The sequence below is a fragment of the Cheilinus undulatus genome, linkage group 7 (genome assembly GCF_018320785.1).
Source record: "Cheilinus undulatus linkage group 7, ASM1832078v1, whole genome shotgun sequence".
Lineage (NCBI taxonomy): Eukaryota > Metazoa > Chordata > Actinopteri > Labriformes > Labridae > Cheilinus > Cheilinus undulatus.
The window spans coordinates 20,808,017-20,835,657 of record NC_054871.1 but is presented as its reverse complement, the minus strand read 5'-3'; the positions used below and the strand labels follow the sequence as shown (position 1 = coordinate 20,835,657).

The following is a 27,641-nucleotide window of genomic DNA, read 5'->3' as shown; positions in this document are numbered from 1 at the left end:
GTGCAATTATGGCAGAAGACATTAGCGTGGATGCTGCTGAATCGCCACTTTTATCAGAACTTGACGAAATGTCTTCGTTAAAAGAGCAAAGAACAGCAGTGAGTTGTTTTCTTTTCGAAAATGACAAAAGTCGTGTACTGACATGTCTACAGTTGCCATGGTTCGCGTTATGCAGTTCTATATGGAGTTTACTCCTTCGGTAGGGGCACAGCTTGTTAGTGGCTAGACACAACGTTCATCCAATAACCCCCCGAGTTTTTTTTTTTTTAATGCTTTCCCCTCTCCCAAACGCTGTGTATGAGTGTTTTTCCAGATGGATGTGTGAAACACATCCATCTGGCGTGCCAGGTTAACGCATGCCAACTTCAGGCCCCATTTTATGCATCTGCACCGTCTATAGATGAGACCCTTGCTCAGGTCTTCTTGGTGAGAATGTAGAGCAAAAGTACTTCAGGCAGTGCTGTCAGGAACAGGCACAAGCTGGGGAGCAGGGAGTGCAATGAAAAAGACTTGTCAACATTATCTGTTTTATTGATTTAACAGTAAAGGCTTGCCGCTTAAGCTTTATGTTGCCTTTGCTGGCTTCATCGACAATACAACAGCCCAAAATAAAAAATGATTTCCTAAAAAACTTTTTATGCTTGTTTTTTTAATTTCAATCTCCTGCCTAATAGGTCAAGTTTTGCATGTAATAGTGTTTAAGATTCACATCTTTAATCATCTTTATTACCAGCTTTTATGGTGTGACTTGTAAATCTGTGCCTGACCCAAAGAGATCAATGGTATTAGGGAGGAAGGGACAATTGCCCACTGAGCTTTATTGTTATGGGGGTGCTAATTCACTATTTGATCATTAATGATAGGGAACAAATGGTCCTTGATGCAACATGATAGTGTAGACGGCAAGTTTTTTTAAAATCTGAAAGTCCCTTTTAAAATGCAAATATGTCCACAATGTTGATGTGATGTGATGTTTGGATGGTAAGTTGTAGTTTTATCTTTGTGTCAACACAGACTATGTCATTGTGGTGCTAAAGGAAAGCCAAGGATCCCAGAAAATCAGGAGGCTTTCTTCTCTTCTCTGTGACGACGCATCTGGTTGAACTCAAAAGAGAAATATCACTAGAGAAATTGGCATTGCCATACCTATGCTACATGCTGCCAGAGTGCCTAAACTATTCCTGCTAAGGTTATCTAGGTTCAAAACTTTTTTCAGTGCAGATGAACTAAAGAGAAACACAGCACAGCTGTTTCTGGGATTTTCTGGGAGGTAACATTACCAGCTTTAGGTATGAAAACATGTTTCAGCCAGTTTGCTTTGTATTCTCTCTAACTACCGTATAGTGTCAGGAGATTTAATTTCAATAAACCCCTGTCAGTCATAAAATGCTACTTAAATTTTACATTTGATAAACAGGAGCAAAAAGAAAACATCTTGCATAGTTGTACCATGGAGCAACAGGTAAAGAACAGCAGACCACCATCAGAAACTTCATAGGATGATAAAACCAAAGTAAAATGTGAAGGATAATGCCAAAGCCATGCCCAGAAGTTCTTCACCTCCACACACATATAGAAATTCTCCAGAAGATCCCTATTTGAAGTCTCAGTACACCCCATGCAGACCAGAGAGCAGTGGGGTTAACAGAGTGTGTCATTGAAGCAGCTTTTGGCCTGGCGGGGTTCCTCTTGTGTCCTGACCTGTTTAGGCTTATTAAAAAACACACTGCATAGAGCCATTATGCTAGAGCAGCTGGTTATCTCCTCAAACACGGCTCAGAAACCTCAGCAACACACATCAACCAACACACACACCAAACATTTGTGAAAGGGCCTGTTATTTTTATTTTTTTGGTTATAAACTCTCATACTCTTGCTTAGTGTGGGATCTATGACCAAACGATGTAAACCAACTTCTACAATCTACAGTGTGTAATACAGCTGAAGTAGCACTAAGTATTTCCAGTTGAATTTCAGTTCTTGCAAAGCATTTATACATAATGTGTGCTAACTAATTATCAGCAGAAAAGATTTTCTTTGTGATCAGTCTACAGAATCACACAGACAGACAAATAAACAGGGTACAGGACAATAGAAAAGGCCAGATGGGAAACAGAATAGGAGCTCATGTATTTACATGTGAAGCAGTGAAGTCGTATAACAAGATCCCAGAAAAACCTTCTGTAGTAATTATTGTCGACATGGAAAAAATATAATTAGATATGAGGAGGGAAACAGAAACTATTTATGGCAACTGAGGGGCCTCGCTTAATGATCAGGCTGCAGCTAAAACCTCTATTGATTTTCTCGTTAAATATACAGCTCAATTAAAGATACAGCTGATTAAAAGACAACTAGAAATCACAGAAGCAGATCTGGACATGCTGGGGATGCTGGGTAATTTTTTTTTTTGCAGCGAGAGAATTACATTATTCCACCTTCATTACTGCAGTGCAGCTAGGGATGAGGCTACACATGTATTAGGCTTTTCCAGGATAAAAATATAAAACAACATGCCACAAAGTTGTAGCAATTTTCAAATAGCAATAATAGCAATAATTCCCTGAAATATTACTTGTGACAAAACAGCACACTGAATTTCAGCGCTAAAAGCATAAAATAAAAGCTGACAAGTCCCCAAAACAGCAATAATGCTGACCCCTAAATATAAAAAGCAGGAATAATCAAACAAACAATACAAATCGACTTCCCTTGTTAGAATGAAGCACCTGCTTAACACAAGCCAGACCAAGGCCCTTTTTTCCCCTCTCTGCCTCAGCCTTGTCACTGACAAATAAAAACCTTGACAGTCTGTGTACCCTAACCACGAGAGAAAAGCAGAATTACAATGTATAATGGAAAACCTTTCTGTTTCTCATTGAAGAAGAAGAATCATTTAAAGTCTATAAACTACTGAAGAATATTTTAAGTTGCTCACAAGTTTTAGAGCGGTTTCATTACTGAATACTACGGTTTACAAACTTCCTTCCAACAGGTGGATGGCTGTTTAAAGAATGAAAAGGACAGATTAACATCTAAGTACAGAGTGATGCAAGTTTTGATTCATGAACTCATCAGTTTAATGAAGAAAATTAATAATGTAAACTAAATTAAAACATCCTATAATGAAACATAACCCTACATTTCTGAGTCCAGGTACTTAGATCAGCCAAACGATAACAATTAGACCAGATAGAGTGCCCTGACTTGATGATGTTTGACTCTCTTTTAATCGTCTGATTACAGATCAAGGTGAATCTATTTTCAATCGAATAAAAACTATTAACCTTTGCTTGAACAGCATATTTCTACAAACCGGTGCTTTTTTTTAATCTTTAATCTAATGGAAAAGGTGCTTTAATATTAGGGCATGTTTTTTTTGTTTGTTTTTTGTTTTTAATTTTTATAAGAGCATGTTTTAAGAGTTATCTTTTAAAAAAAGAGGTAACATCTGTGTTTGTGTGTACCTGCAAGGAGTTGAGGAGAATGAAGATGTAGGCCATCACAATGGAAAAAGGCACCAGGACACCACACAGCCATGTCAAGCCAAGAATAGGGAGTAACACCAACACAGCTTTCACTGCTGCCCTGTGGTCAAAGACACACACACAAAAAAAACAATCGACACCACAAGGATGAGAGCATTTACATGAAATTACAGTAATAATAAAACTTCAACATCATACTGGATAACTGAGGTGATCTTAAATGACACTACACAAAATTAACAAAGTCTTCTTTATAAAATTCAAATTCCTCACTGATTATCCTGAGTTCAATTTGAGGTTTCTCTGTCTTCCAGCTTTTTGGACCAAACTGACCAAATTTGGCAAGCTGTTTTTTTCCATATACAGCACTGTGTGGCTGGAAAAGCTCATGGGGTGACAACTTCCCACCTTAAATCTGCCTTAATTCTGTTTAGAGTGGAATTATCTTCCTGCTCAGGTGACTGCCAAACCACACCAGCTGTGTGTGTGTGTATGACATGGAGAGCAGTGAGCCCTAGTTTATTCAGCGGAGGAATGTGTTTGAGTTTCCGCAAAGGCTGCCACCAGGGGTGCCAATTGGTTCAAGGCCTGCTTTGAAAACATTCATAAAGCACCTACTGTGAGTGCTGGTGGGCCAAAGGAGTGAAAAAAACATCTACTTTAACATGATTTTTACTGATAGGATCATATACAAGCTCGCAAGGGGAATGTAGTATATCAAACAAAATAAACTATCAATCTTTAAAGTAAATACTCGAGTCAAAATTCAGTAAGAAAAGGAAAAAGACATCAGTGACAGTGTGTCTGGATGGACTTCAGTGTGTGATAATCCCTAAAACCCAACATAACTGCCTAAGTTCAACAACAATAACGTATTAAAACTAGACAAGTTTACCTATACTACAGAAGATCTGGCCCATCTGATATATCTGAAGTAGTTCAAGACTAGCCAATTAAATTGCATTCAATAACCATTTCTGATTGTATTTGCCTGTTTTGCATGCAAATGTCTACTGCAACACTTGACCAATCACAGTCGTTTTCAATCAAGCAAAAGAAGGACGTGCATTGTTTGTGTGTTGAGGTTATTTCTTGAATGGCAATACGCAATTAATATGGTTGTCTTGAAGGACATTTAAAAGCTTTTCCTTTTATACTGCAGCTGCTGCAAGATTATATTTTACAGTGGTATTCAACATCTCTCTCTCCTTCTGAACTGTGTATACAAACGTCCTACAAAATAACAACACACTTAAAAGTTACACAAAAAAGATGAAAAAATCTCCAAAGCTTAATTTGATCAATTCTTTTGAAGTGCCTGAGGAATATTACTGTCAGTTCATTGTGCCCACAAACCAAATACACATATCTGAATAATTTTGTATCTCCTCAGCGTTACTCTAAAAAATCAGATTTTTAATCTGTTGAGACTTCTTACAAAAAAGAAATCTAATATAAAATCTTGCTTCTTTTTTATTTCACAATGAATAACGACAGTGTGTCTGTTGTGTTCAAAGCCTGAGACCTGAGTGAATCATTTTTGAATTAAAAAAAGGACAAAGGGCGCCCCCTTGTGGTGTTTACCTCAGTTGTTCATAGGCTTGTTCAACAGGACTTGTGCCCATGGCCAACATGATGGACCTTCTCTTAGCTGTGGAGATGGTGATGATCACCACCCTGGTCAGTACCATGAGATTCACCTGCAAAGGGTACAGAAATGAAAGATGCTGAAGTCAAATCTGTAGAGATAAAATGAAAGCGGAGCAAAGACAAGAAAAAAGCACAAAAAGAAGAAATACAAAAACGAAGATTCCTTAATGGATTACAAAAAAATATAGAAATGCAAACTTTAACTACATATCTTTCGTCTGGCAAAACGTACTGCATTGCTTATTATCCACTGTACTTTGTATAAACAGTATAAACAGACTATACAGTAGGATTATGATTTAATTGTCTGACCATGATGATGAAGATGACAGGACCAGCGAAGCCCCAGATTATTCCATTCTGGACACTCAGCCAGCAGTAGCCATCGGCCGAGTATTTGCCTGAGGCTGATGCCAGTGTGATGGTAACGATCAGCACCGGCAAACCTGGATAGAGGGAGGGGGGTAAAGAAGAAAAAGGAGGAGGAAGAAAAAGGGCAAGATAAATGAAGCAGGAGATATAAGAGAGGCAAATATTGAACTCACTATATGAGGCCACTGAGGAAAAGCTGATCCAAAACATCAAGGAAAGATAACCTATAGATTCAAATTTGTTCCCACAATTAGTGTATGAAATAGATTTACCTCATTTATTTATGTCTGCAAACGAGTAATAAAAACTTGGAACTCAGCTACATCCAAGCTATTCTCAACACAAGTAGAAAAAGTGAATTGGCTGTTGTTAAACTCTCTTACCCCAGCCAATGAGATAATAATATTTCATGTGTCGATCCTCATTTAAGTTTACTGCGACCACCTTGCTCCAGAGCAGCAGACCCTCCACCAGCATCCAGCTAAACGCTGCCATGAAGAAGAGATGAAGCAGCGCTGCCACAAGCGTACATGCCACCTTAAAACACACCAAAACAGACATGCAGAAAGACGTGTTAGATTTCAGAAGATCTACTTTTTTGAAAATTGTTAAATCAAGTGCCTCTTTCAAGCTCAATTCAAGTCCTGTGGGAGGATGGCTCATTTTACATTACTCTGGATACACTCATGCCCATAACTTATACAAGGCTCTATTTTGTCTTGCAAACTTTTCTTTTAATACCTAAACTCCAATTCAGATGAGCACAGTAATGGCAGCAGCACACAAAAGTAGGGCTGGGCAATTGATCGCATTACGGCCTGGTGCAATTTTCAAATTGCAGAAGATACAGTATTCCTTTAGCATGAAATTTTTGTCAAAATAACATTTTAAAACTTTTTTTTAGCAGCACAGATGTAATGCATTACAGATCATGCAATCATCAACAGGCAATTTCTTTTAGAATAGTCTACAAAAACACTACTTTTTTGTAAATTTTTCTTATTAAATATGAGAATCACATAATAATTATAACTCCCTTCAATACACCAATTCCTATACAATTTGCAATAAGAGTCAAAATCATTACAATAAGAAATTTTTCAAAATTGTTCAGCTCTAGTTTTATCTAATATTGTGTTAGTTATAATATAGAATGATTTACTGTTTGTGTTTGTTGGTGAAAAAAAAAATTTAAGAGATAATATCAAATCGCAATTGCAATACTGGGGGAAACAATTACAATTAGATTTTTTTCCCCAAATCGTTCAGCCCTACACAAAAGCAGACAAGAAAGACTCACTAGCCGACACAAAAACAAAGAGACAAAATCCTAGAAATATCAAGTGCTTTATGTTAACCCCTTAACGCCTGTGTTCACATATTTGATACATAGTTTTACGATACCTCTATCTAATCAATATGCTCCATAAATTACTCAAAAAAAATTCTGAATACAATCTAATAAATGATGAAAATGCCCTCAAGTGGATTATAAGTTACCAAAAAACCTAATGAATGACATGAGATACTAAAAATATATTTGTAAAATTTATGGAAATTTGGATTTATTACAATTTCAGTAGAAAGTTAAATGAACATTTCAGTTCCAAAAAATTAGAATTTTCTGGCTATAATTTGTGTTTTCAGGCTTTAAGGGGTTAAACAGAAACAATCAATCAAATCTAAGTAATTTTATCTATCTATCTATCTATCTATAGAGAGAGAGAGAGAGAGAGAGAGAGAGAGAGAGAGGAAGAGAGAGAGGGAGAGAGTGAGAGAGAGAGATAGACAGACAGAGAGAGAGAGAGAGCCAGAGAGCCAGAGAGAGTGAGGGAGAGACATGTTTGTGAAACCTTTTTGTGATGGATTTCCAACATGTGAACACCTGCCCTCAAGGGTAAAACCAACCCTGACATGACCTTCGGTCAAAGGACCAAGGGTCAAACCAACAGCAGACCACTGGTTGACCACTGAAACACTAAACCATGTGTTCAAGCTGATAGATTGGACATTAGTGACCACTTATGTGATGCCAAACCATTTGTTTTACTCGAGGCCTCAGTATAGATTTGCATTTAAAGTCTCATTTAGATAGCTGTTAGAAGAGGATGAATATTTTGATGTATTAAAGGCTTCAAATTGACATACCATGGATAAAAATGAGTCTTGAGAAAATTATATTATATTACATTTTATAATACTGGTCCTTTTATCTTAATTTTATTTTTGCTTTTTGTTCCCTTTTTTTAAGAAAAAAATAGCGTTTACAATCATTGCTGAACAAAACTTCTATTAAAACTATGTCTCAACATTAAACTTGATATTTATCCAAAATATTATTCCCCTCTTTCATTAAAATGCTATTTTTATCTCAACAGGAATGCACATTCTCAGAATTTTGTTTGTGGTCATTTGGAAAAACAGTTGAATACCATGGGCTAAAAGGCAGCAAACAAATGTAAATCTCCTTGGAAAATTCAAGGCTTGTCTTCTCCTCTATTTGTTTAGTTGTTCCCAATTTTAACATGCACCTGGACGTCTTTTTTAAGTTTTGCGTTAAATCATACACTACGTAGTATCCCTTCATGCTAAGCAAAAAAGTTGCATGTGACTGTCTCTCATTCAGCTTCAATTGTCAGGTAAATGAAATCAAGAGCAGTACCTTGTTGTGAATGGCTGAACCACTGCATAGCAGGATCACCTGGGCACAGATCAGAGCAATAAACAGGTTCTTATGGATGGACGTCCTGTCAGATTTTGGAATACTGTGGATAGAGATGGGGGTAGTGTCAATTGATAGACTGATTTTCTCTAAATAAGGAATTGTAAAAAAAAAAAAAAAAAAAAAAAAAGTTATTGTGTTATGACAACATGCCTACATGACAGCAAAAAATGTTCATGCATTTTATCAACAACTCATTCTGTATCTCAGTGATAGACTGTTGAGCTGGCTGCCCAAGTAATCACATCACCACAGTGACTACTAACGGAAAACCAAAGCTACAAAGACGACCTATGTTCGATTAGCTTTTATTGCTTAGTTTGTGTTGCAGCCTTATTCCAAATCCGCTTTCCGTTTATTTATTTAACTGTTGTTGGTTCAAAGATAGAATGTGTTTGATAGATTTTAATATTTCGTACATGTGCAATTCTCAAGCACTGTTTCTATGTGGCATGCGGTATGTTTTTATCTGCCAGGCTTAAATCAGATCAACATTATGACGGAAGGCTGAATATCTCATGTTCTGTAAAGTCTAACATTACACCTCCTCTGGATATAAACATTTACAATGCTTTATAATGTAATAGGAAAAGCTTTCATCTCAGCTATATTTCAGTTGCCTGTGAGTGTTTCTATAAAATTCAATTTAAAATCTGATATATCTGCTCTTCAAAGTTGGTAACAGACAAGGGACTTTAAAATTATCTCCTGATGAGTTTTTTCTATATAGACTCATTTTATACGAGCTCTCCTGTTTGTGACCACCGCTATTTCTTGGTTTGCTTACAGATACATCTCAGGACGTATACCTTCACCTTATGCACATCATACAGAAATAAGTGTGTGAAATGCATGGCTGCACAGTCCGATTCCAGGCTAGCCATAAATAGTCAGGGCAGCTCCTCTCCACCTGAATGTGATCCCTCAGTGACCCTAATGTTAATTAACGGCTGCAGGACTGCACCATAAACCTTAAGAGTGGACTCACATGTAGACCACAGTAATTACTAGATTAACACCCGTCAATACTCACAACAGCAAGCCCACAAATGCTCCCAAGTTATCTTCCTCTGTTTGGTCTGTTTCACAGAGTTTCACACCAAATCCGACAACAAGATCTTACAATGAATTTCTGACGTTGTAATGCAAATGTATGCTTTTATTAATCCTAACTTTAGATAATATCCATATCAAAAGAATGCACAGGCAATTTTACTACATCCATGCTTACCAGTTCACCCTGATAAACCAAAGGTGCATCCGGTTATTCCCAAATGACTCATTAATATGTCCTTTAAAATCCTTTTTTGGCTACAAGCATCACCAAATACCTGCTGTGCATGTTTTTATACATTTGATCCTGTTTCATTTTCTCCAACAAGCATCATTTTATTCAAAATGCTATACCATTTGTTTGTTCTTTACACAGAACTTTTATCGTTTCAAAATAGCTGCACAGGATATTAAGCACAAGGGATCTTCTAAATCCAGGTTTTAGATTTTGATTCAACTCTTGTGCTTCTGTAAAAACATTACCTCTGTGTAGATTCTGCATGAGCTCAAACAGACAGAGACAAGACAGATATGCTGGTGTCGTGGGTAAGCGGGACAAGAAAATCAGCTACTCACTCCAGTACAGTGAACAGCATCAAGGTCACCACGAGCGCACACAGAGATGCACCACAGCCAATAAACGTCAGCTTGGTTAAAATGAGCTCTTCCTCAGGACTCCACTGAAACAGAGAGGAAAAATAGTTTAGAAGAAATGGGGATAGAGGGAATGTTGTTAAAACCCCACCATAGGTTTGAGGTATCTGAAGCCCTCTAAAAGACCTTAGTAAGAATTCTTACATTTGATTTTGTTCTCTTTTTAACAGCTAAATTCCAGAAATTGCTGAATAAATCAAGATGTGTTGCATGGTTTGCATTATTTTTTTTGACTTATTGTTCTTTGCTTTTTATATACCTAAGAAATGTTCTTTTGATGCATTCTTCAAAAGGACTGTTGCACTAAGAGTGGCACTGTTTGTTAAAGTGAAAAAACAAAGCTTTTACCAAGTTTAAGAGGTAAAACAACCAAATCTGGTTTTAGATTTCACATCAGTAACATTAAACTCTTGATGTGCACCATCAGTCTCATTTCTAAATTTCACATAAAATTTTACCAGTGATTACTATGAAAAAACTGTCACATTTCAAACAGCAATGTTAACCTTCACCATAGCCTACACTTAACCTCTATGAAAGCATCACAACACATCTTATGAGGTACCTTCGACTCCAGGTAATTCATCAGCACTGCAAAGTTGGTGGTATGGTTACACTGGCAGGAAGTGACACCAGGGCTGGCGAAGGTCACCCTGCAACCATCACTGGACCAGCTATTGGTCTGATTGTACCTGCACCGCACAGTACACAAGCATTCAAATCCTGTTCTTCAGTCAATTTATGAAAGCTGGGTGCTTTCTTGGGAAAGCATGAAGTATTACTTCTGAAGATTTACAAACCCTGTAATCTATGTAACACATAGCATCAAAATGGCATGATTATAAAACACTCATTTATCTTAAGCCCAGTTCAGACCAAACAATCGCCTACTTGCAACTGCTTATTACAGTCTGCTCTACCTGGCAAACCTGGAAGCTTTCATGTGTACACCGCTTCAACTGAGAAAGACAATGTATCTTTTCCAGAACAACTCTCTGTGCTTCTGTCTCCAGTTTTGCTTTCCATGCCTTTCTTGTAACTGTAAAGACTATAGAAATTTGGCCGGTGGTACTGAATTACTTGCTATAGTTGCAATTTTGCTTTTGGAAAAAAATCATACATATAATAAAATAGGATCCAGACTTTGGAACCGCCTATGAGTGTTGCTGCAGAACACACAAAAGGGCTAATGCCAAATAATGCTTTGATCTTGAGATCAGAGAAATCCAAACTTTTGCCAATTTCTCAGTTACTCCTGAAGCAGTTCTGTCATTTACATGAATTGTTATCAACTCTATTAAGCAGATTAACCACTAACTACCCAGAATGCATTTCACTGGAGGAGTGGGAATGATAATGCAGCACCTCTTTGGGACAAGTGAGCCATAACCTTTGATAACACATACTGTAGCCTATGTGCAATTACATAACCTCACTGGGCTGAGAGGTGTTGGTTGGCTGTTGGGAGGCATGAAGTGTCTAAGTCTAGCTGTTGGTGACTGGACAAACTTACTCGCAGGCAACACTGCTAGTGAGCCTGATTTAAACTGTAACGTCTCAGTTCACATAGCTGAAACTGCCCCCTACAGCACTCTAAAACAGTCTTTCTGCATTATAAATCTTTGGTCTAAACTGGGTTTTAGAGCATCAGTCTCCTCCACATTCACATAATTTATCAAATTGTTTGTGTGTTTGTTCAAACTTACATGCTTTCAAAATTCCAAAATGCACAGACAGGGGTAGCATGCTGGGAATACTTCACCTAGAAAATGAGACACATGTTAGCACTTGTTCTCCCTCTCTTTTATTTACTTCCTAAGACTCTAGCAGTTCATGAGCATCACAAGCAAAAGCTGAATGCCGCTTTCTGGTGGACAGAAATGCATGAGGAAAACAATCTGCATTTGTTGAGTTTATCAAATGGGAAATCTTAACAATAGCTCTACTGCCAACTTAATGTTTGTGGATGCAAACACATCACCAGCATCAGTCTGATGTGTCAGCTGGGCACATACTCAAAAACTGACGACGCGGATGCAGTATTCACGTGTTTGGTAGAGGTAGTATAGAAGCACTGGTGTGAAGGTCAATACAGTAACAGAAACGATGGCAGCTGAACGCATTAAAGACAATCTAAAAAACAAGTCCACAATTCTCCACATAAGATGTGTAACTGTCACTATACAGAGACAAGTGTCCATCAAACTAGCTGGGGCAGATGATTGTTTTTGTGACTAAATATTAAAACCTGTAAAATAATTAAATGAAAACCCATGCTGCAGTTGGAAAAGTGATTGTACAAAGTAGTAACTGGTAAAGTGTGTCCATGCTTGGTTGTTTTAGCTGGGTCCCATGAAAGGGGCTATAGAGCCAAGCTATCAAAATTATTACTAATAATTAAATACATTTCTGATGAGGATGTTGTGACATTAAAACAAACAAAAAAAGGCCATTCAGTCTTTTTTTAACAACCATATCTCTGAAAACAGTTAGCTGAAAGTCACCATTTAATACAGTCACAAATCAAATCAATACACCCCAAGAATTATTCCCATGTGCAGATGAAAATGATGGAAGAAGATAAAAGCAGTTCTGACCCCCAGTCATCAGCCTGATGTTACTATTGATCCTTGATGTTAACATGTTAGTTCTCATCTCAGAATTAACATCATTATAACCATCTCTAGTGTCCTCATCTTAGTAGTTTACATCCTACTCATCAGGCAGTTGTGGACAGATTGAGCTCCCATGTATTCACTCTAGAGGTGTCCTAAATCAAAGCATGTTGTGCATATCCAAGTTCATTTACAAGAATGCTCATGATGCAGCCAGACGCAGGCAAACACAAGGTGAAACTGCAAGTTTATACCTGGCCTAAAAGTCTCAAGCTACTTTACCTTCCAGCTAGTACTGCAGACAACAGTTACTGTGGCTTCTCTATACCTTCAAACTAAATGGAATTTTAAAGAGTGGACTATACCACATGAGATGATGACAAGGTGTACTTGACTGCCACAGAGATGGTTTGGGCCTTGGAGGTATCACGAACGGAGGCTGATATGACGGCAGAAGTCAGGTGATCCGAAGGAACTCTGGGAAGGCAGACAACACTTTAAATTTAATCAATTCTAAGAAACATAAACACAGACAGACTCTCTTTTAAAACTAGTGGTATCCACTGTCTGAATGACCCCTGATCTTTTAAAATGTGGACATTTTAAGCTCAATCACATTATGTGGTCATAACCTGAGTAGACAGGCACATTTTTCACTCTGGCCTTATTTACCTATTATAAAAGAATATGAAATTATGCAATCCTTCTACTTCATTATGTATAATAAATAGATGATAGAGAATAACAGATGATAAGAGATGACAGAAAAAATAATCTGACAAAGCATAGCAAGTCCTGAAATAAATGTATTTGCTAAAATGCTTCCACTCAGTGGAGACGTCCTGTTTAGCATTAGGCCCTAAAAGTAATAACCCATTCATTCAGTGCTATATTCAATTTAAGGTAAATAGTAGAGGAGAAAATTAGGATAGGCTTCAGATGTTTCCATTGATTTGAGAATTTGTAAGACATTTTTAAAAAGGGAATAACTTCCAGTGTTCAGGTGAAACAATGGTTGTGGTTTCCACTGATTGAAGAACTGCTGACATGCATAAATAGATAAAAAAGAAAGTTATAATCAGCCAAGAAGAAGTCCAGGCATACAAAATATGAAATTGAGATGTGGCTTATTTTATGCATCGAGTATCTGTCTGTTGACTTATTTTCAGAATAGTAATTAACATGTAAGGCAAAACACTGGGAAGCAACGTAAGACACCAAGCAAACCTTTCTGCCTTCTCTTTGTTCATCAGCTGTAGCTCATGTGCTCCAGACACAATTTTGCTCAGATGGCTGTAGTGGGTATGGATCAGCATCACTTCTTCATAACCTGATAAGACAAAAGTGAAAACAATCATAGAACAAACCTTTGTGAAACTTGGAATGATAGGTATGAGCTTTGTTCATATTCCTATCCTCTGTGTGAAGTATAGTGTCTTGTACATAAATATTTGTAACAATCAGATTTGTTTATCTCAAATGTGTGAGCATGCATTTTATTTTCTTAATTTTGGTAACGTCTGAAACAAGTGCATTATCTTGTGTGCTAAATTCCTACCAAGTCTGTGAACCCTCTGGAGCTCAGTGTCAGGAATAACCAGCTCATCCTGACTGCTGCTACTGCTATGGGAGCTGATGCTAGATGGCTTAAAGACTTGACTTTGGCTGTCTTCTGACAGCTTTTGCCACTTCATGTAAACATCTAGAGAAAAACAAAATAAAAAGACAGGAGAAAAAATGTGACAGTTGAAAAACAAAACTAGTAGGGCTGAGCAAAACAAAGGATATTATTTTGTGTTTGCAACCCATGAACTAATGTTCGGGTATTGTGAGTAATTTACATTATACTTAAATGGAATACCTGCACTTAAAACGTTACGCTACTTTTGAGAATGTAGTCAGAGCATCAAGGATATGAATGAGTAAAATCATTGGGGCTCTGTGTAAAAAATAACACATAATGCATCACATAATAATGCAGCATACCAACATACACTTTTGGCTTTGTCCCTTGGGCACCAAAATTTCTCCAGATTCTCTGAATCTTTTGATGAAATTATGAACTATATTCATAGCTATTCAAAGGCAAATATTCCTTAATTTTACATTCAGGAATAATTTTATAAAATTTGTTCACAACTTTTAGACACTGTTTCCTGGCCAAGGCAGACAGTAGCAAAATTGGCAGACACAGACATAGAGATCACATTACTGATGTGTAGCCAAGTAACATAATCAGTTGCAAAATGCCTATCCAGCTGCTTTTGTTGCCCTGTCCATATTTTCATGAAATAGTAAAATTTCTGTTTCAATATCTGATATGTTTTCTATGATCTATTGTGAGTAAAATGTGGGTTTATGAGATTTGCAAATCATTGCTTTCTGGTTTTACACAGCACCCCACTTCTTTTGAATGTGGGTATCAGTTCTGTGAGAATGTTTGTATTACCTATATTTCTGGTAGAAAGTGTAAAGCCCCTTTCCTCAGCAGCTAGCATGTCTGCAAGAGATTTAAGGAGATTATCTATGCTCTCAACAACATTGAATGGTCCCATGCTGACCTGTAGAGGGAAAAAGACAAAAATAGTACAGAAAAGATAACATATCTGGCTGTAGAAAGATGAATACTACTTCACATGTTCCATGATATTCTATTTAATTGATGAAGAATACCTTGCTGTGATAGGGGCATGTTTGAAAAGTGGTCTTACATTAAAGAAACATTTTGGGTTTCATAAATAAGCAAGAGTTGCTCCCTCACCCCATCATCCGTCAGGCCCATCCACAAAGGGGCCATGTGGGGCTCCAACATCACACTCGCAGTTTTCACGTAGTTCGTAGCAATGGACACCATGAGCTCTAAAATGTTATCTTCTGCAGAATATGATCTAGCAAGGGCAGTCAGATCCATGTCAATCATCCTTGTGAGGAAGTGGACATCACTGGATGTAAGGAGGTTGTGTCCATCCACCTCCAACATTTGCAGAACAGCTTGGGTCAACTGCTGGAGCGCTGTCAGGTCTCTCTCCTGGGACGTGTTAACACTCAGCTCCTCGATCATCTGAGGAAAGCAACATGGCTCACTGTTTAATATTAGATGGGGAAAGATGTTTGCAATGTCGTGCTGCTAAAACCCAGGCTCTTCTCCTCACTAAGCACAAGGGATTTTCTAGAAATAGACTCAACAAGTTAGTGCTGACAAAGAGTAATATGGAAGTTACACAGAAATTTCTTATGCTTTTGACAAAATTATCAAAAGATGATGTAAAAAATGTAAGCAAACAATCCTAATATTAATAGGAAAAACATTCTTTCCATTTCACAGCCTGAATTATAAACCATAAATAAAGGAGAAGCACTTTTTAATCTGTTATCCCTTTGCATCACCCTCTCCTTGTGAACACCAGCAATTCAGCTGAGTCGTTGTTGATCAGTCAATCAGTTCAGTGAACTGATTATGTGTTACATTTGGAAAACACTCACAGGCTTAGCCAGAGGATTCTTGCTCAGTCTACTGAAGAACTGTGTCTTTGGTAGAGTGATACTATCCAGGACTTCTGCCAAAAATAAAAGACAAATATGATACAATATATTTTTATTCATTACACCAAAATCATATGTTACAGCTTATCAAATTTAACTAGATTCAGTGTGTTTCCTCATGTTTAGTTGGCAACAAAAATCTTCATTTGACAGAGTATATAGATTGAATTTGAGTGCCTGGAAGCGTCAAAGTAATGTTATAGATTCTTTATGGGATGGATAAAGAAACACAATAATCAGGTTTAGGGATGCACCAATACTGAAACCAGTATCAGGTACCACTGCCAATACCAAGCTTAAGTACTCATACTTGTACTGCAGATACTGTACTCTGTGTTATTTTACAGCAAGATGCTAGCCTGCAATTATCTGAGTAGGTGCTAGGCAGGCAAACTTGGAGCCATGTTTGCAGTTTGGGAATATTTGAATATACTAGATAAGGATGACAAAAGCAGAGCACACCTCAAACTACGCATTGCTAACTTGCCAAGAGGTGGGATGAAGGAGATCTGATGAAAATAAAGGCAGCTTTCAAACAAATGTTAAGAACTGTAAAGGAATTATTAAGTAGGGATTCACAATATTATCAGCATAGCTGTATTGGCGGATATTAGCTTAAACCTTTCCTTGTGGTTATAATGCCTGAAAATATTGGCCTTTATCAACTGTGAAAATTGGCGTACATTGGCTTTAGTTATCAGCCATATTTTCATTCAAGTGCAAAGAGTTATCGGCTGGACCGACATGCCTATGTCAGCTTTTCTTTCTTTGTTCATCCTTATTCCTTAAACTGCAAAGTGTGTTCAAAGGAATTATTTTTTCTTTGTTCACCCTTTCATGTAAACTTTAAAGTTTGTTTTAAGGACTGAAGTTTTAGGTCTGAAGACCATCTATACATCAACTCAATGTCAGTTTTGGCTAAAATTAATTTGGAAATATTGGCATATTGGATATCAGCAAAAAAGACCAAATTCATGCATCCCTTCTATTAGGCAGTCATATTTCTACTGTCAGTGAGTATGCAAATATACAGTGCCTATGAAAAGTATTTACCCCCCATGGATGTTTTTCCCTTTCATTGATTTTATTAATCAATCACTAGCAATGTAATTTGGATTTTTATTTCATTACAAAAAACACAATAAAAAATCTCTTTAATGTTAAATGAAAACAGGTTTCTACACAGTAATGTCAATTAAAACAAAATATGAAATCAAAATAAATGCCTGCATGGATATTCACCCCCTCAAAGTCAGTATTTAGTAGATGCACCTTTGACTGCAACCACAGCACTGAGTCTGTGTGGACAGGTCTTAATCTGGCTTGCACATCCAATGTGAACAGCCCTTTTCATTGAGGTCTGGGCTTTGAATCAGCCACTCCAGATCATTCACATTGTTGTCTTCAAACCATGACTGTGTAGCTTTCACTGTATGCTTCAGGTCATTGTCTTGCTGGGAAATAAATCCCCCCCAAGCTGTAGTTTGCTCGCATTTGTTGTGGTGATGTTTAGGGTTTGGTGTCAACCAAACAGAGTCTTGACTGATGGACAAAAAGCACAATTTTGGTCTCATCAGACAAAAGAATTTTCTCCCATTTGACCGTGGAGTCTCCCACATGCCTATTGGTGAACTCTAGTTGAGATATAATGATTTTTCTTCAGCAGTGGCTTTCTCTTTGTCACTCTCCATAAAGCAGTCTCTTCCATCTCAGCTGCTGAAGCTTGTAACTCCTTCAAAGTAGTAAACTGGTATCTTGGTGGCCCCTCTCACTAGTCTCCTTACACAGTCACTCAATTTGGGAGGACAGCATTACTTCGTAGAAATCTGTTTTCCCTTTGACATTAAAGAGGTTTTTTGTAATCTGTTTTGTCTAAAAGCTAAATTATATTGACCACGATTGATTCATAAAATCATCAAAAGGCACTGTAAGAACTTGTACTTGGTCTGAAAAAAGTGGTGTCAGTGCATCCCTAATCACAGAACATAAGGAGTGACGTAGAAAAATGGCAGTATCAGCATGGTTGGTACCTTTTTTGAATTGGCAGACAGCTTCTCTTAATGAATCACATTTAGCCAGGTTCATGCTCCCATTAAGAGGGTCAAAGATGCCACAATCCTCTTGAGACTGTAAGCTGGGAAATAACTCAAAGATGAGCAGTTGGTTCTGCAAAGAATATCCATCCTGTTGAGAATCCATGACTGAAGTTTCTAATATGTTGATGTCTCCTGGTGGAAAAAGGGGTAAAGAATTCTTTAATTCTAAAATATTCAAGATTACAGTCATGGTAAGACTGACAGCCATTTAAGCCATACACCACGTTCCACATTATTATGCAAATAACATTTTTCACTTATTTTCCTAAATATTAATGCAAATGTCAGTTAGAATATTTTTCAAGTCATCAGTCATCAGAGCATAATTCAAATGTTTTTGAACCAACTTCATAGTGATAACCATTAGTTTTTAAAAATAAAAACCTAAAAATGCACTGTTCCACATTATTATGCAAAACAGAGCTTTTAAAGATTTTATAGGTTGTAAAGAACTGAAAATGGTCATTCATTGAATTTGCAGCATTAGGAGGTCATATTTAGTAAAATCAAAAGCTATTTCAATCAAAACATCTTAACAGGACAAGTTCCATGTTAACATAGGAGCCCTTCTTTGATATCACCTTCACTATTCTTGCATCCATTGAACTTGTGAGTTTTTGGAGAGTTTCTGCTTCAATTTCTTTGCAGGATGTCAGAATATCCTCCCAGAGCTGCTGTTTTGATGTGAACTGCCTCCCACCCTCATAGATCTTTAGCTTGAGGATGCTCCAAAGGTTCTCAATAGGGTTGAGGTCAGGGGAGGATGGGGGCCACACCATGAGTTTCTCTCCTTTGATGCCCATAGCAGCCAATGACACAGAGGTATTCTTTGCAGCATGAGATGGAGCATTGTCATGCTTGAAGAAAATTTTGCTACAGAAGGCACTGCTCTTCTTTTCATACCATGGAAGAAAGTGGTCGGTCAGAAACTCAATATACTTTGCCGAGGTCATTTTCACACCTCCAGGGACCCTAAAGGGGCCTACCAGCTCTCTCCTCATGAATCCGGCCCAGAACATGACTCGGCCACATCCTTGCTGATGTCATAGCCTTGTTGGGACATGGTGGCCATCCATCAACCATCCACTACTCCTCCATCTGGACCATCCAGGGTTGCACAGCACTCATCAGTCAACAAGGCTGTTTGAAAATGAGTCTTCATGTATTTCTGGGCCCAATGAAACCGTTTCTGCTTGTGAGCATTGGTTAGAGGTGGCTGAATAGTAGGTTTATGCATGACCGCAAGCCTCTGGAGGATCCTACACCTTGAGGTTGGTAGGACTCCAGAGGCACCAGCAGCTTCAAATACCTGTTTGCTGCTTTGTAATGACATGTTAGCAGCTGCTCTCTTAATTCGATGAATTTGTCGGACAGAAACCTTCCTCATTATGCTTTTATCTGCATGAGCCTGTCTGTACTCTGAATCAGCCACAAATTTCTTCACAGTACAGTGATCACACTTAATTTTTCATGAAATATATAATGTTTTCATTCCTTGTCCAAGGCATTACACTATTTGACACTTTTCAGCAGCAGAGAGATCCTTTTTCTTTCCCATATTACTTGAAACCTGTGGCCTGGTTAATAATGTGGAACAGTGCATTTTGAGGGTTTTTTTTTTTTAAATAATGGTTATTATTATGAAGTTTGTTCAAAAACATTTGAATTATGCTCTAACTGCTGATGACTTGAAAAATATTCTGTCATTTGCATTAATATTAAGGAAAATAAGTGAAAAATGTTATTTGCATAATAATGTGGAATGCGGTGTAGTAGTATGAATAGTTATACACCTCAGAAATATAGCAACAGCTCAGAGGAATCAAGCTGAATTCATTAGAAACCATAATATTTTCAATGAAATATAAAACTAAATTCATACAGTATATTTTATAACCCGTTTTATTTTTTCAAATATGGCTTTTGGGCTATCTTATGTTAGTAAGGGTAATTCTCAAAGAGAAAGTCTGTGTTGATTGCAAAAAACTATGGTTTATTTCACTTGAATGAGTTTACTTATTTTTATGTGAGGAAAATGTGAAGCATAGCATAAGGAAAGGGTTAAGAAAAAGACTGTACCTAGGAGAAGTATTCAACAACCTCAGTCTTAGTTAAAGAAGGAAACAAATAAAAAGCTGTAGCATCTTCTCTTTTCTAAAACCCCTGATGTGGTTGTAATTATAATGCTGAGATTGTGCTGAAAGAGAATATAAAATATTGGTCCTGGTTCAAGTAGAGTTCTATACTGTAAGCTGTATGTGAAAGTAATTTGAGAGGAAAAACCCACCATGCTTTTTCTTTACAATTTTTAGCTGTAGAAGGGGGGAGTCTGTTTTTTGGGCTCTCGTTGCTCACTGGGGAGCATGATGTCAGTACAGGAGAAGTTTGTTTTGAAGGGTGGGATTCAGACTGACGTGAGTCACAAAACATTTACAAGAATCATTAGAAACTGTAATGTCTGCTAGTAACAACTTGGTTACCATCTTTCCTGTTCTTTTCAGGCTGCAAACTAAAGACAAGTATCTTTCTTCCATTAATCTAATTGAAATCCTATTTGCTTTGGCTCATTGGATTAAGAGTGTGACTGTGTGTGTCCATTATGTGTGTAAAAGATTGACAAAGAATGCTAAAATGTAAAAAGGGTTTAGGATGTCCAGGTCAAACTTTTGTTGCTAATCCATCTTGATGTACATTAACTGAAGGGATTTGAATGAAGTGATGATGGCATATATAATATGGTATGTCACTGAGAAACTATTGGTATCTTATCTAAAGCAAAGTAATGCAGTTATAAGTGCAGATTTATTTAAATGACTATAACTTAAACGCAATGATGTCCGGGAGAGAAACTGCAAAATAACTGTTGCAAATAAAATATCTTATTACATCATCGAGATGAGATTAGTGTGGAGAGAAAGGCAACGAAAAAGATACCCAGTAAATTTTGGTCTATTTGTACCTGCAATTCTGTCATAGCATTTATTTAACCCTGCCTGAAATGCCAAATACATGGAGTTTACAACCTCAAGCCAGTTCTGATTTTGGCATGTTACTGGAAAACTGAGTAGTCCAAAATAATTTTCCAAATCGTCTCCATGCAGTTGTTTTTCTTCATAGCAACTCCACCCAACTCTCAAGCCAAAGTAGCTAAACCGTAAACAGATTTAAAGAAATGCTGAACAATTCTCTTTAACTTTGGGATTATATTTCCCTTACTATCTTCTTAAATGTAGTATTTTATATCTGTTTTCCCTGTATCAGGTTATTGAATAAGCTTGATGAAAACCTTGTTAAGCTTTCAGCATCTACAGAATGTCTCCAATCATGCTGCATAATGGCAATTTTACCTTGACAAGGGTTGTCCCTCCACATCTTAGGGAGGGAGGACTCTATTTTTTCTCCACTCCATTTGAATACCAGCCCAGAGGAAATGGGTGAGCACTCCTTTTCCATAGTGTAGATTTCACTGCTGTTCAGTACCCGATCCCATATGTGCAGCTCTGTGATGTTCCCTGAGAATGACTCATTCTTCTTAAATGAGCCCCCAAAGGTGTCCTGCTCCTGTCCAATAATGAAATGTCCATCACTGCCAATGCTGTCCGAACTGTTGAGGCCATCACCCCTGGCAGAAGCAAAGCCATCAGTATAAAGTGCCCAGTGTCCACCATTCTGGCTCCAAGAAACACAGACTGAGTGCCAGAAGCCGTCATGGTCAAGGGCGTCGTGATAAGGTCCATGAACACCGTGGACCAGCAGTGCCAGCTGAATGGGTTTGCCCTGAATCATGTGTGCTCGGAGCTGGAACTCATTAATGTAGGACTGAATGGAATAAGAGAAGATGGTGGAAAATCCAAAGCAGTTTGGATCAAAGTGGAGACGAGTGCAAACGGTCACTGCACTCATGGAGGGGAACTTATGCTTGAGACGGGCAAACTTGGTTTCCGAGCGCCCATTGAACTCCAGAATCTGGGTCTGTGAAAAACCTTTGGTTTCATCCAAAAACAGAAGAAAGAGGCATCGCTGTTAAGGAAAATATTAGCTCAACACTTGGAAAAGATTGAACCTAATCAGAAAATTCCACATTGTGGTTATAGTTCTCCTTTAATCACTTTAAAACATATTCAACTTTACTAAAAGCTCCATCAGGCCTGTATCTATTTATCTTTTGAGTCAGTAAGCCTGCATAAATTTATCTCAAAAGAAAAACCACAAAGACATATGTTTGAAATGGGTACTAATATGTTAATACAAAATGTCACAAATGGCTGACAGAACCTACTTGTGAGATGTGTCATGACTTTCCTGGCAATCCACACAGGATGAGAGATGTACAAAGACTTTAAAAAGTTGTTGAGCTCTTCTTTCTCTGTTGGGCTAGAGACAGTGGCTAAGGTCCCAGAGCGTTGTTTACACTCTTCTCCTGCTCTGTTCCACTGTAAGCGAACAGGAACATACTCATAGTAGGATTCATCATGTGACTGGGATAAGGTTTCCAACGTAAAGGCTGTTTGACAAAGAGAAAAGCAGAAGAAAGGGGAAAAATACTTATATGATAGAACCCCTTAAAAATTAAAGACTGACTTTAGACACAGCTGACACTGCTTTAATGTAAACAGATTGAGGACTTTAAGCCTGTTCAGATAAAATATAGTTGCACAGGGTAAAGTGTTTTTCCAGCAAACAATTTTTCATGCCATTTAGCAAAAGCAAGATGTTCCAGGTGTTATTCGGCCAAATGATGATGTCAATATTCCAAGTCTTCCTTTAAACCTATTACAGACAAGTAATGTACTGTTGAAAACCTGAACTTCTCATAAAATCAAGCCAATTCCTCATTCAGATGTATTGCAAATTTTAATAGTATTTCCATAACTGTGAAGTGAGGTACATTCTAATCCAAACCTGTAATGTACATATGGTGCATAAAAGAAAAGGTGCCAAATCCTGAGCAAGTGCCTGTGTGACAACAGCATGTTATTGAAGAGTACTCTTCTGAGTGCAAACAGCAGAAAACTATATGCAGATACAAGAGGAGTACAACTTTACATCATTTGTTTTTGTTTTGAGCAAAGTTTTGAGCAAAGTTTCAAAAGTGTTTCATATTATTAAATTATTTCTTAACGTTTTAGTGGAGTAATGCCTATGTCTATAGTTCATTTATATTTTGGAAAGTCATTGCACTTGGTTGCTTGATTCTAATCGTTAATACGAAACCTGAGCAAAGCATAAAAGCGAAGTATTTCCAGCTTCCAGTATGCCCTTTGTTTCCCTGCAGAGAATTAACATAAAACAGGGGGATAAAAATGCACCTCTCAGGAACATTTTACAGAGCCATATGTTTACATCAATATTTTATGTGCTTTTATTCTCACTTATTATCAAGTGGGGTGTTGTTAAACTTAATTATGCTATTAAGTTTACATCAATTAAAGTTCTTTTTTTCAATTATTGTTTTAAAAATCTTATTGAGCTTTTTGAGATAAACCTAGCACAAAAAGTAAGGAAATTTGTGATGGGTAGATTTTTTTGTTGTTGTAAAAATACTTCTTGGCAATAAACCTTGTTCCCTTGGAAAGCCTGTTTGTTTCCTTTTTAATTGCACTACATTTAAGAATATGTATTTGTGGGATGAGCAGAAAAGCTGAGTATGAGGGTTGCGCCCCTGAAATATTTGCCAAATCTTCTCTGCCAATGCAAAACAGTCAATTCTGCTATTGACTCTTGTTTGGTTTTGTTTGGTCGATTTGATAATTAAAGTCTGAAGAAACAAGACACATTGGCTTGGCAATTTAACTATTTATTTATTCAACAAACAGAAGCCTCAGTAGCATGTGGAAGAAACATAGCCACAACAGCCTGACACATCTCCTCATGCTGGTCACCAGCCTGGTCACACGCTGCTGTGAGATGGCGTCCCATTCTTAAACCAGCATTCGTTGCAAGTCAGCCAGCGTGGTTGGGTTGGGCACAAACAGCAGACCCAAGCTGATCCCACAAGTGTTCAATGAGGCTGAGGTCTGCACTGCTGGCGAGTGTTATCTTGAAGGATAGACCTCAGTCCCAGACTGTGGGGATATTGGATTACCACTGGATGCAGAATCTCATTTCATATCTCGCTGCATTGCGATTGCCTCCAACGATAACAACCCTCATTTTTCCGGTGAGGGAGATGCCCCCCCATATCATCACACTGCCTCCACCAAAAACTGTCACTATCAGTGCAGCAATCAGCATAGCGTTCTCCACACTTTCACCCTATGATCCAACTGCCGTAGGCAGAATCTGGAATTATCGCTTGACATAATGTTCCTCCACATGTTAAGGTTCCAGTGAATGTGTTGCTGAAACCAGGGCAAAAGGGCCCAACAGTGAAGCGCACTCATGGCAGGCCTCCTGGCAGTCCTATCAGACTGTAGATTGGCTGTGTGCAGTCTGTTCGGATTGTCTGGGCAGAGGGCCATATTGTCAGGGTGAAGACAGTCTTCTTGGGGTGTCGTCTTCTTGGGATGCCTACTTAGCGGACTGTCTCTGACATCCCTATCATATTAAACTTTCCCTTCAGTTTGGAGACGGTACCAGGGCTCACTCCAAATAATGCCGCAACTTGGTTTTGCGGAACACCAGCTTAAGGTTGCTCTATCGCACGAGCCTTACTAGATCAAACGTGGAATGCTGACTCTTGGGCTACGTTCACACTACAGGCCTTAATGCTCAATTCTGATCAGATTTTTTGTTTGCCTGTTCACACTGCAGTCAACTTCCAAAAGATCAGATATGTATCTGATTCAGAACCACATACAAAAGTTACCAGAATCTGATTTGAAAAAGTCAGATTCAATGTGACTTGCGCTGTTCACTGTCAGAAAAAAATCAGATACGAGTCACATGTGAGCAAAAAATCAGATACGGGTCACTTCTAACTGCAGTGTGAACATAGCCTGGGTGCAATCAATTGCTTACCACTTTAAAAGGGTCCATGCTCACAGGTGCTCACAATCAGGTGCCAATCAGGCACCTGATTGTGAGCATCTGGGGGGACCAGAAGCTCAAACAAGAGTCAATCGCGACAGCAAAATAAGCTGTTTGGCATTAGCAGGGATTTGGCAAGTTTTTTACTCAGCTCTGCTGTTCATCCCACAAGTGCATCTTCCTTACAAAGGTGGAATCACTAGAAAGGAAATAAACAGGCTCTCCAAAACTATAAGATTTATTGCCAAGAAGCATTGTTATAATAAAGAAATGATCTACCAAAAAAGTCCTTACTTTTTGTGCCAAGTTTACTTTTTGTACTTAGCTTTAATGCTTCTGCGTATGCTGATAAGTCTACCTTTTGAGGTTGTTACTGTGGGGTCAGGGTTAATGGTTTTGCTAAGTAAGACAAGGTCCCAAAAAAATGTTTTAAACTGAAATGAGAAGTCCAAATATCACTCACCTGATATACAGCTGTGAAGGCAAACCTGAAACACAAATTCAATTTTAGCTTAAAGGGACATATCATGAAAAAATCACGTTTTTAGGCTTTTCTAACAGAATATGTGCCCCTGGCCTGTCCACAATCCCCTCAAAATACCAGAAAAATCCATTCCCTTCCACCCTCTCTTTCTCCACCTTTCAGAAAATGTGTGCTGAAACAAGCTGTTCTCAGATTTTCCCCTCATGATCTCATGTGGGGAGTAAGCACCGCCCCCAGGTTTGGTTGGCCCTCCCTGCCTAGAATAAAGCTCCCTACCCTCTTCTCCTGATCCTCCTCTCAGCTGCCAGCTGAGATGCTGGATAACTCAGTGGGTTACTCTGCTGACTTTGGTCTGGGAGATTCATGGTTTAAATCCCAAGTCCTTAACTTTGCATAACAAGTGTCTATACATTGTAAAATCAGAAGTGCCACATCCACTTCCTGAGAGGGGTGTGGTCAGGGGCGGAGTCAGACAGCTCATTATTTAAGGCCACAGACACAGAAACGACTCGTTGTGAATAGAGCTGAAACAAAGGCTTTTGAGACATGCAAAAATCCTATATTAGAATGTTTTTTCAGCAACAAACTTCCCAGGCATGTTTTGGGGACCTCTGAGAACAATATAAACTTGTCTTAAAAGGGTAAAATATGTCCCCTTCAAACTGCTTTTGGTACAGTTAAGAGAAGTTGAGGCAAAGCAAACAGGTGTCTTAACTCATGCAATATGAGGCGAAGAGTGCAGTCATCTTACTCCAAGCCATTTCCTGACTTTACAAAACAGTTGTTGTTTATGTTCATGCTTCTGTGCCCTGTTTACAAAACTATGAATACAAATATGTCATTCTTTGTACTATTATCTTTGAGTTTCGTTGATCGTTCATTAAAGGAGAACGATACAGATGTGGCATGAACAAGTAAAACCCCTCCGCCCCCATACACTGGCACCAGTTTTCTATGCGCAGTAATTTATATGCCTCAAGACAGCTCGTCTGTAGGCCTACTGTATTAACTGTACAACCAATTAAAAGCCAGCAATACAATTCGTAATGAAATAGCGTCCTTAAAAATCTAACATTTATTCATTAAACAAAAGTATCTGTGAAGTTATGTGGCATTGGCTATTAAAACTTCATCTCCACTGTTGTGATTTTTTTTCGTCATACAATAACGTGCTGTTCAAGGAACGTGTGTTAATACAGCGAATCTCACACACAACATAAAATATATCGGGAAAAGGTAAAATACGGCAACACAGTGTTCAAAAATATCACTAAAATAAACGTAAAAGGTACTTACAAGAAGACTTAAATTTGGAAATAACCAGTGCATCCTGAAAAAAACAACATTTTTATCAGCCAAGAATAAAAGGTAAATACAACTTAATATTTTCTTACGTCATCTAAACAAGCCAGAAATCGGCATTACCTTATTTATTCGTCTCGTTATAAACTTTTTTGCGCGTTTTCTCATTCCAACTTCGTCGTGTCTGTAATCGCAGCATCCAACCACTTCTCGTTCCGTTTATTTCTCGAATTACAGAGTCGGTAAAAAGTCACGGGTTTGTTTCTCAAGTTGAGCACTCACTCCTTCACCAACACAGAGAAGACCGTCGCTTGCTCCTGACAGCTTGAGAGGAGGATGCGGAGGAGGATTGAGGAAGGAGGAGTGGGTGTAACCTGCTGCGAATAGAGATGAGGGTTAACAAAAGTAGGGTTCATGGACCTCCAGAGGCCCTTATGGGCGTACCATGGTCCAAGCAGGCTGAACTGTTGCATAATAGTGCATTACTGAAAATTATGTGAAGAGAATAATGTCTGTAGCCAAAAATTTATCAACAAGGACTTGATGACATATTACAGGATATAATGTTTTTCTAATTTCCAAAAACAGCAATAGCAATTTTAAGAATTTCAGCCCCAGTTCATCTTAATTAAACCTAACAGTGATAATAAGAACTTAAAACATTTCTTATTGATTTATTTGATCTTTTCAGCA

The 27,641-nt window shown here is 38.0% G+C and overlaps 1 protein-coding gene across 1 annotated transcript in view; it reads right to left on the bottom strand.

Moving 5' to 3' along the window:
• The window catches only part of LOC121512676 (adhesion G-protein coupled receptor D2), a 114,529-nt gene extending 87,240 nt beyond the window's left edge, over positions 1-27,289 (bottom strand). Inside the window, exons 1-20 of the mRNA XM_041792068.1 lie at positions 27,072-27,289; positions 26,943-26,976; positions 25,626-25,650; positions 22,473-22,697; positions 21,541-22,176; positions 18,128-18,325; positions 16,038-16,111; positions 15,316-15,615; positions 15,004-15,115; positions 14,113-14,256; positions 13,782-13,884; positions 12,920-13,031; positions 11,646-11,701; positions 10,505-10,631; positions 9,862-9,965; positions 8,173-8,275; positions 5,894-6,047; positions 5,451-5,584; positions 5,073-5,188; positions 3,468-3,588 (exon numbers count right to left, since the gene is read on the bottom strand). Coding sequence (XP_041648002.1) covers positions 3,468-3,588; positions 5,073-5,188; positions 5,451-5,584; positions 5,894-6,047; positions 8,173-8,275; positions 9,862-9,965; positions 10,505-10,631; positions 11,646-11,701; positions 12,920-13,031; positions 13,782-13,884; positions 14,113-14,256; positions 15,004-15,115; positions 15,316-15,615; positions 16,038-16,111; positions 18,128-18,325; positions 21,541-22,176; positions 22,473-22,697; positions 25,626-25,650; positions 26,943-26,975 — 2,877 coding nt within the window. The 5' untranslated portion in view covers position 26,976; positions 27,072-27,289. The remainder of the gene's footprint in view (positions 1-3,467; positions 3,589-5,072; positions 5,189-5,450; positions 5,585-5,893; positions 6,048-8,172; positions 8,276-9,861; positions 9,966-10,504; positions 10,632-11,645; positions 11,702-12,919; positions 13,032-13,781; positions 13,885-14,112; positions 14,257-15,003; positions 15,116-15,315; positions 15,616-16,037; positions 16,112-18,127; positions 18,326-21,540; positions 22,177-22,472; positions 22,698-25,625; positions 25,651-26,942; positions 26,977-27,071) is intronic.
• Between the last annotated feature and the right edge of the window lie 352 nt (positions 27,290-27,641).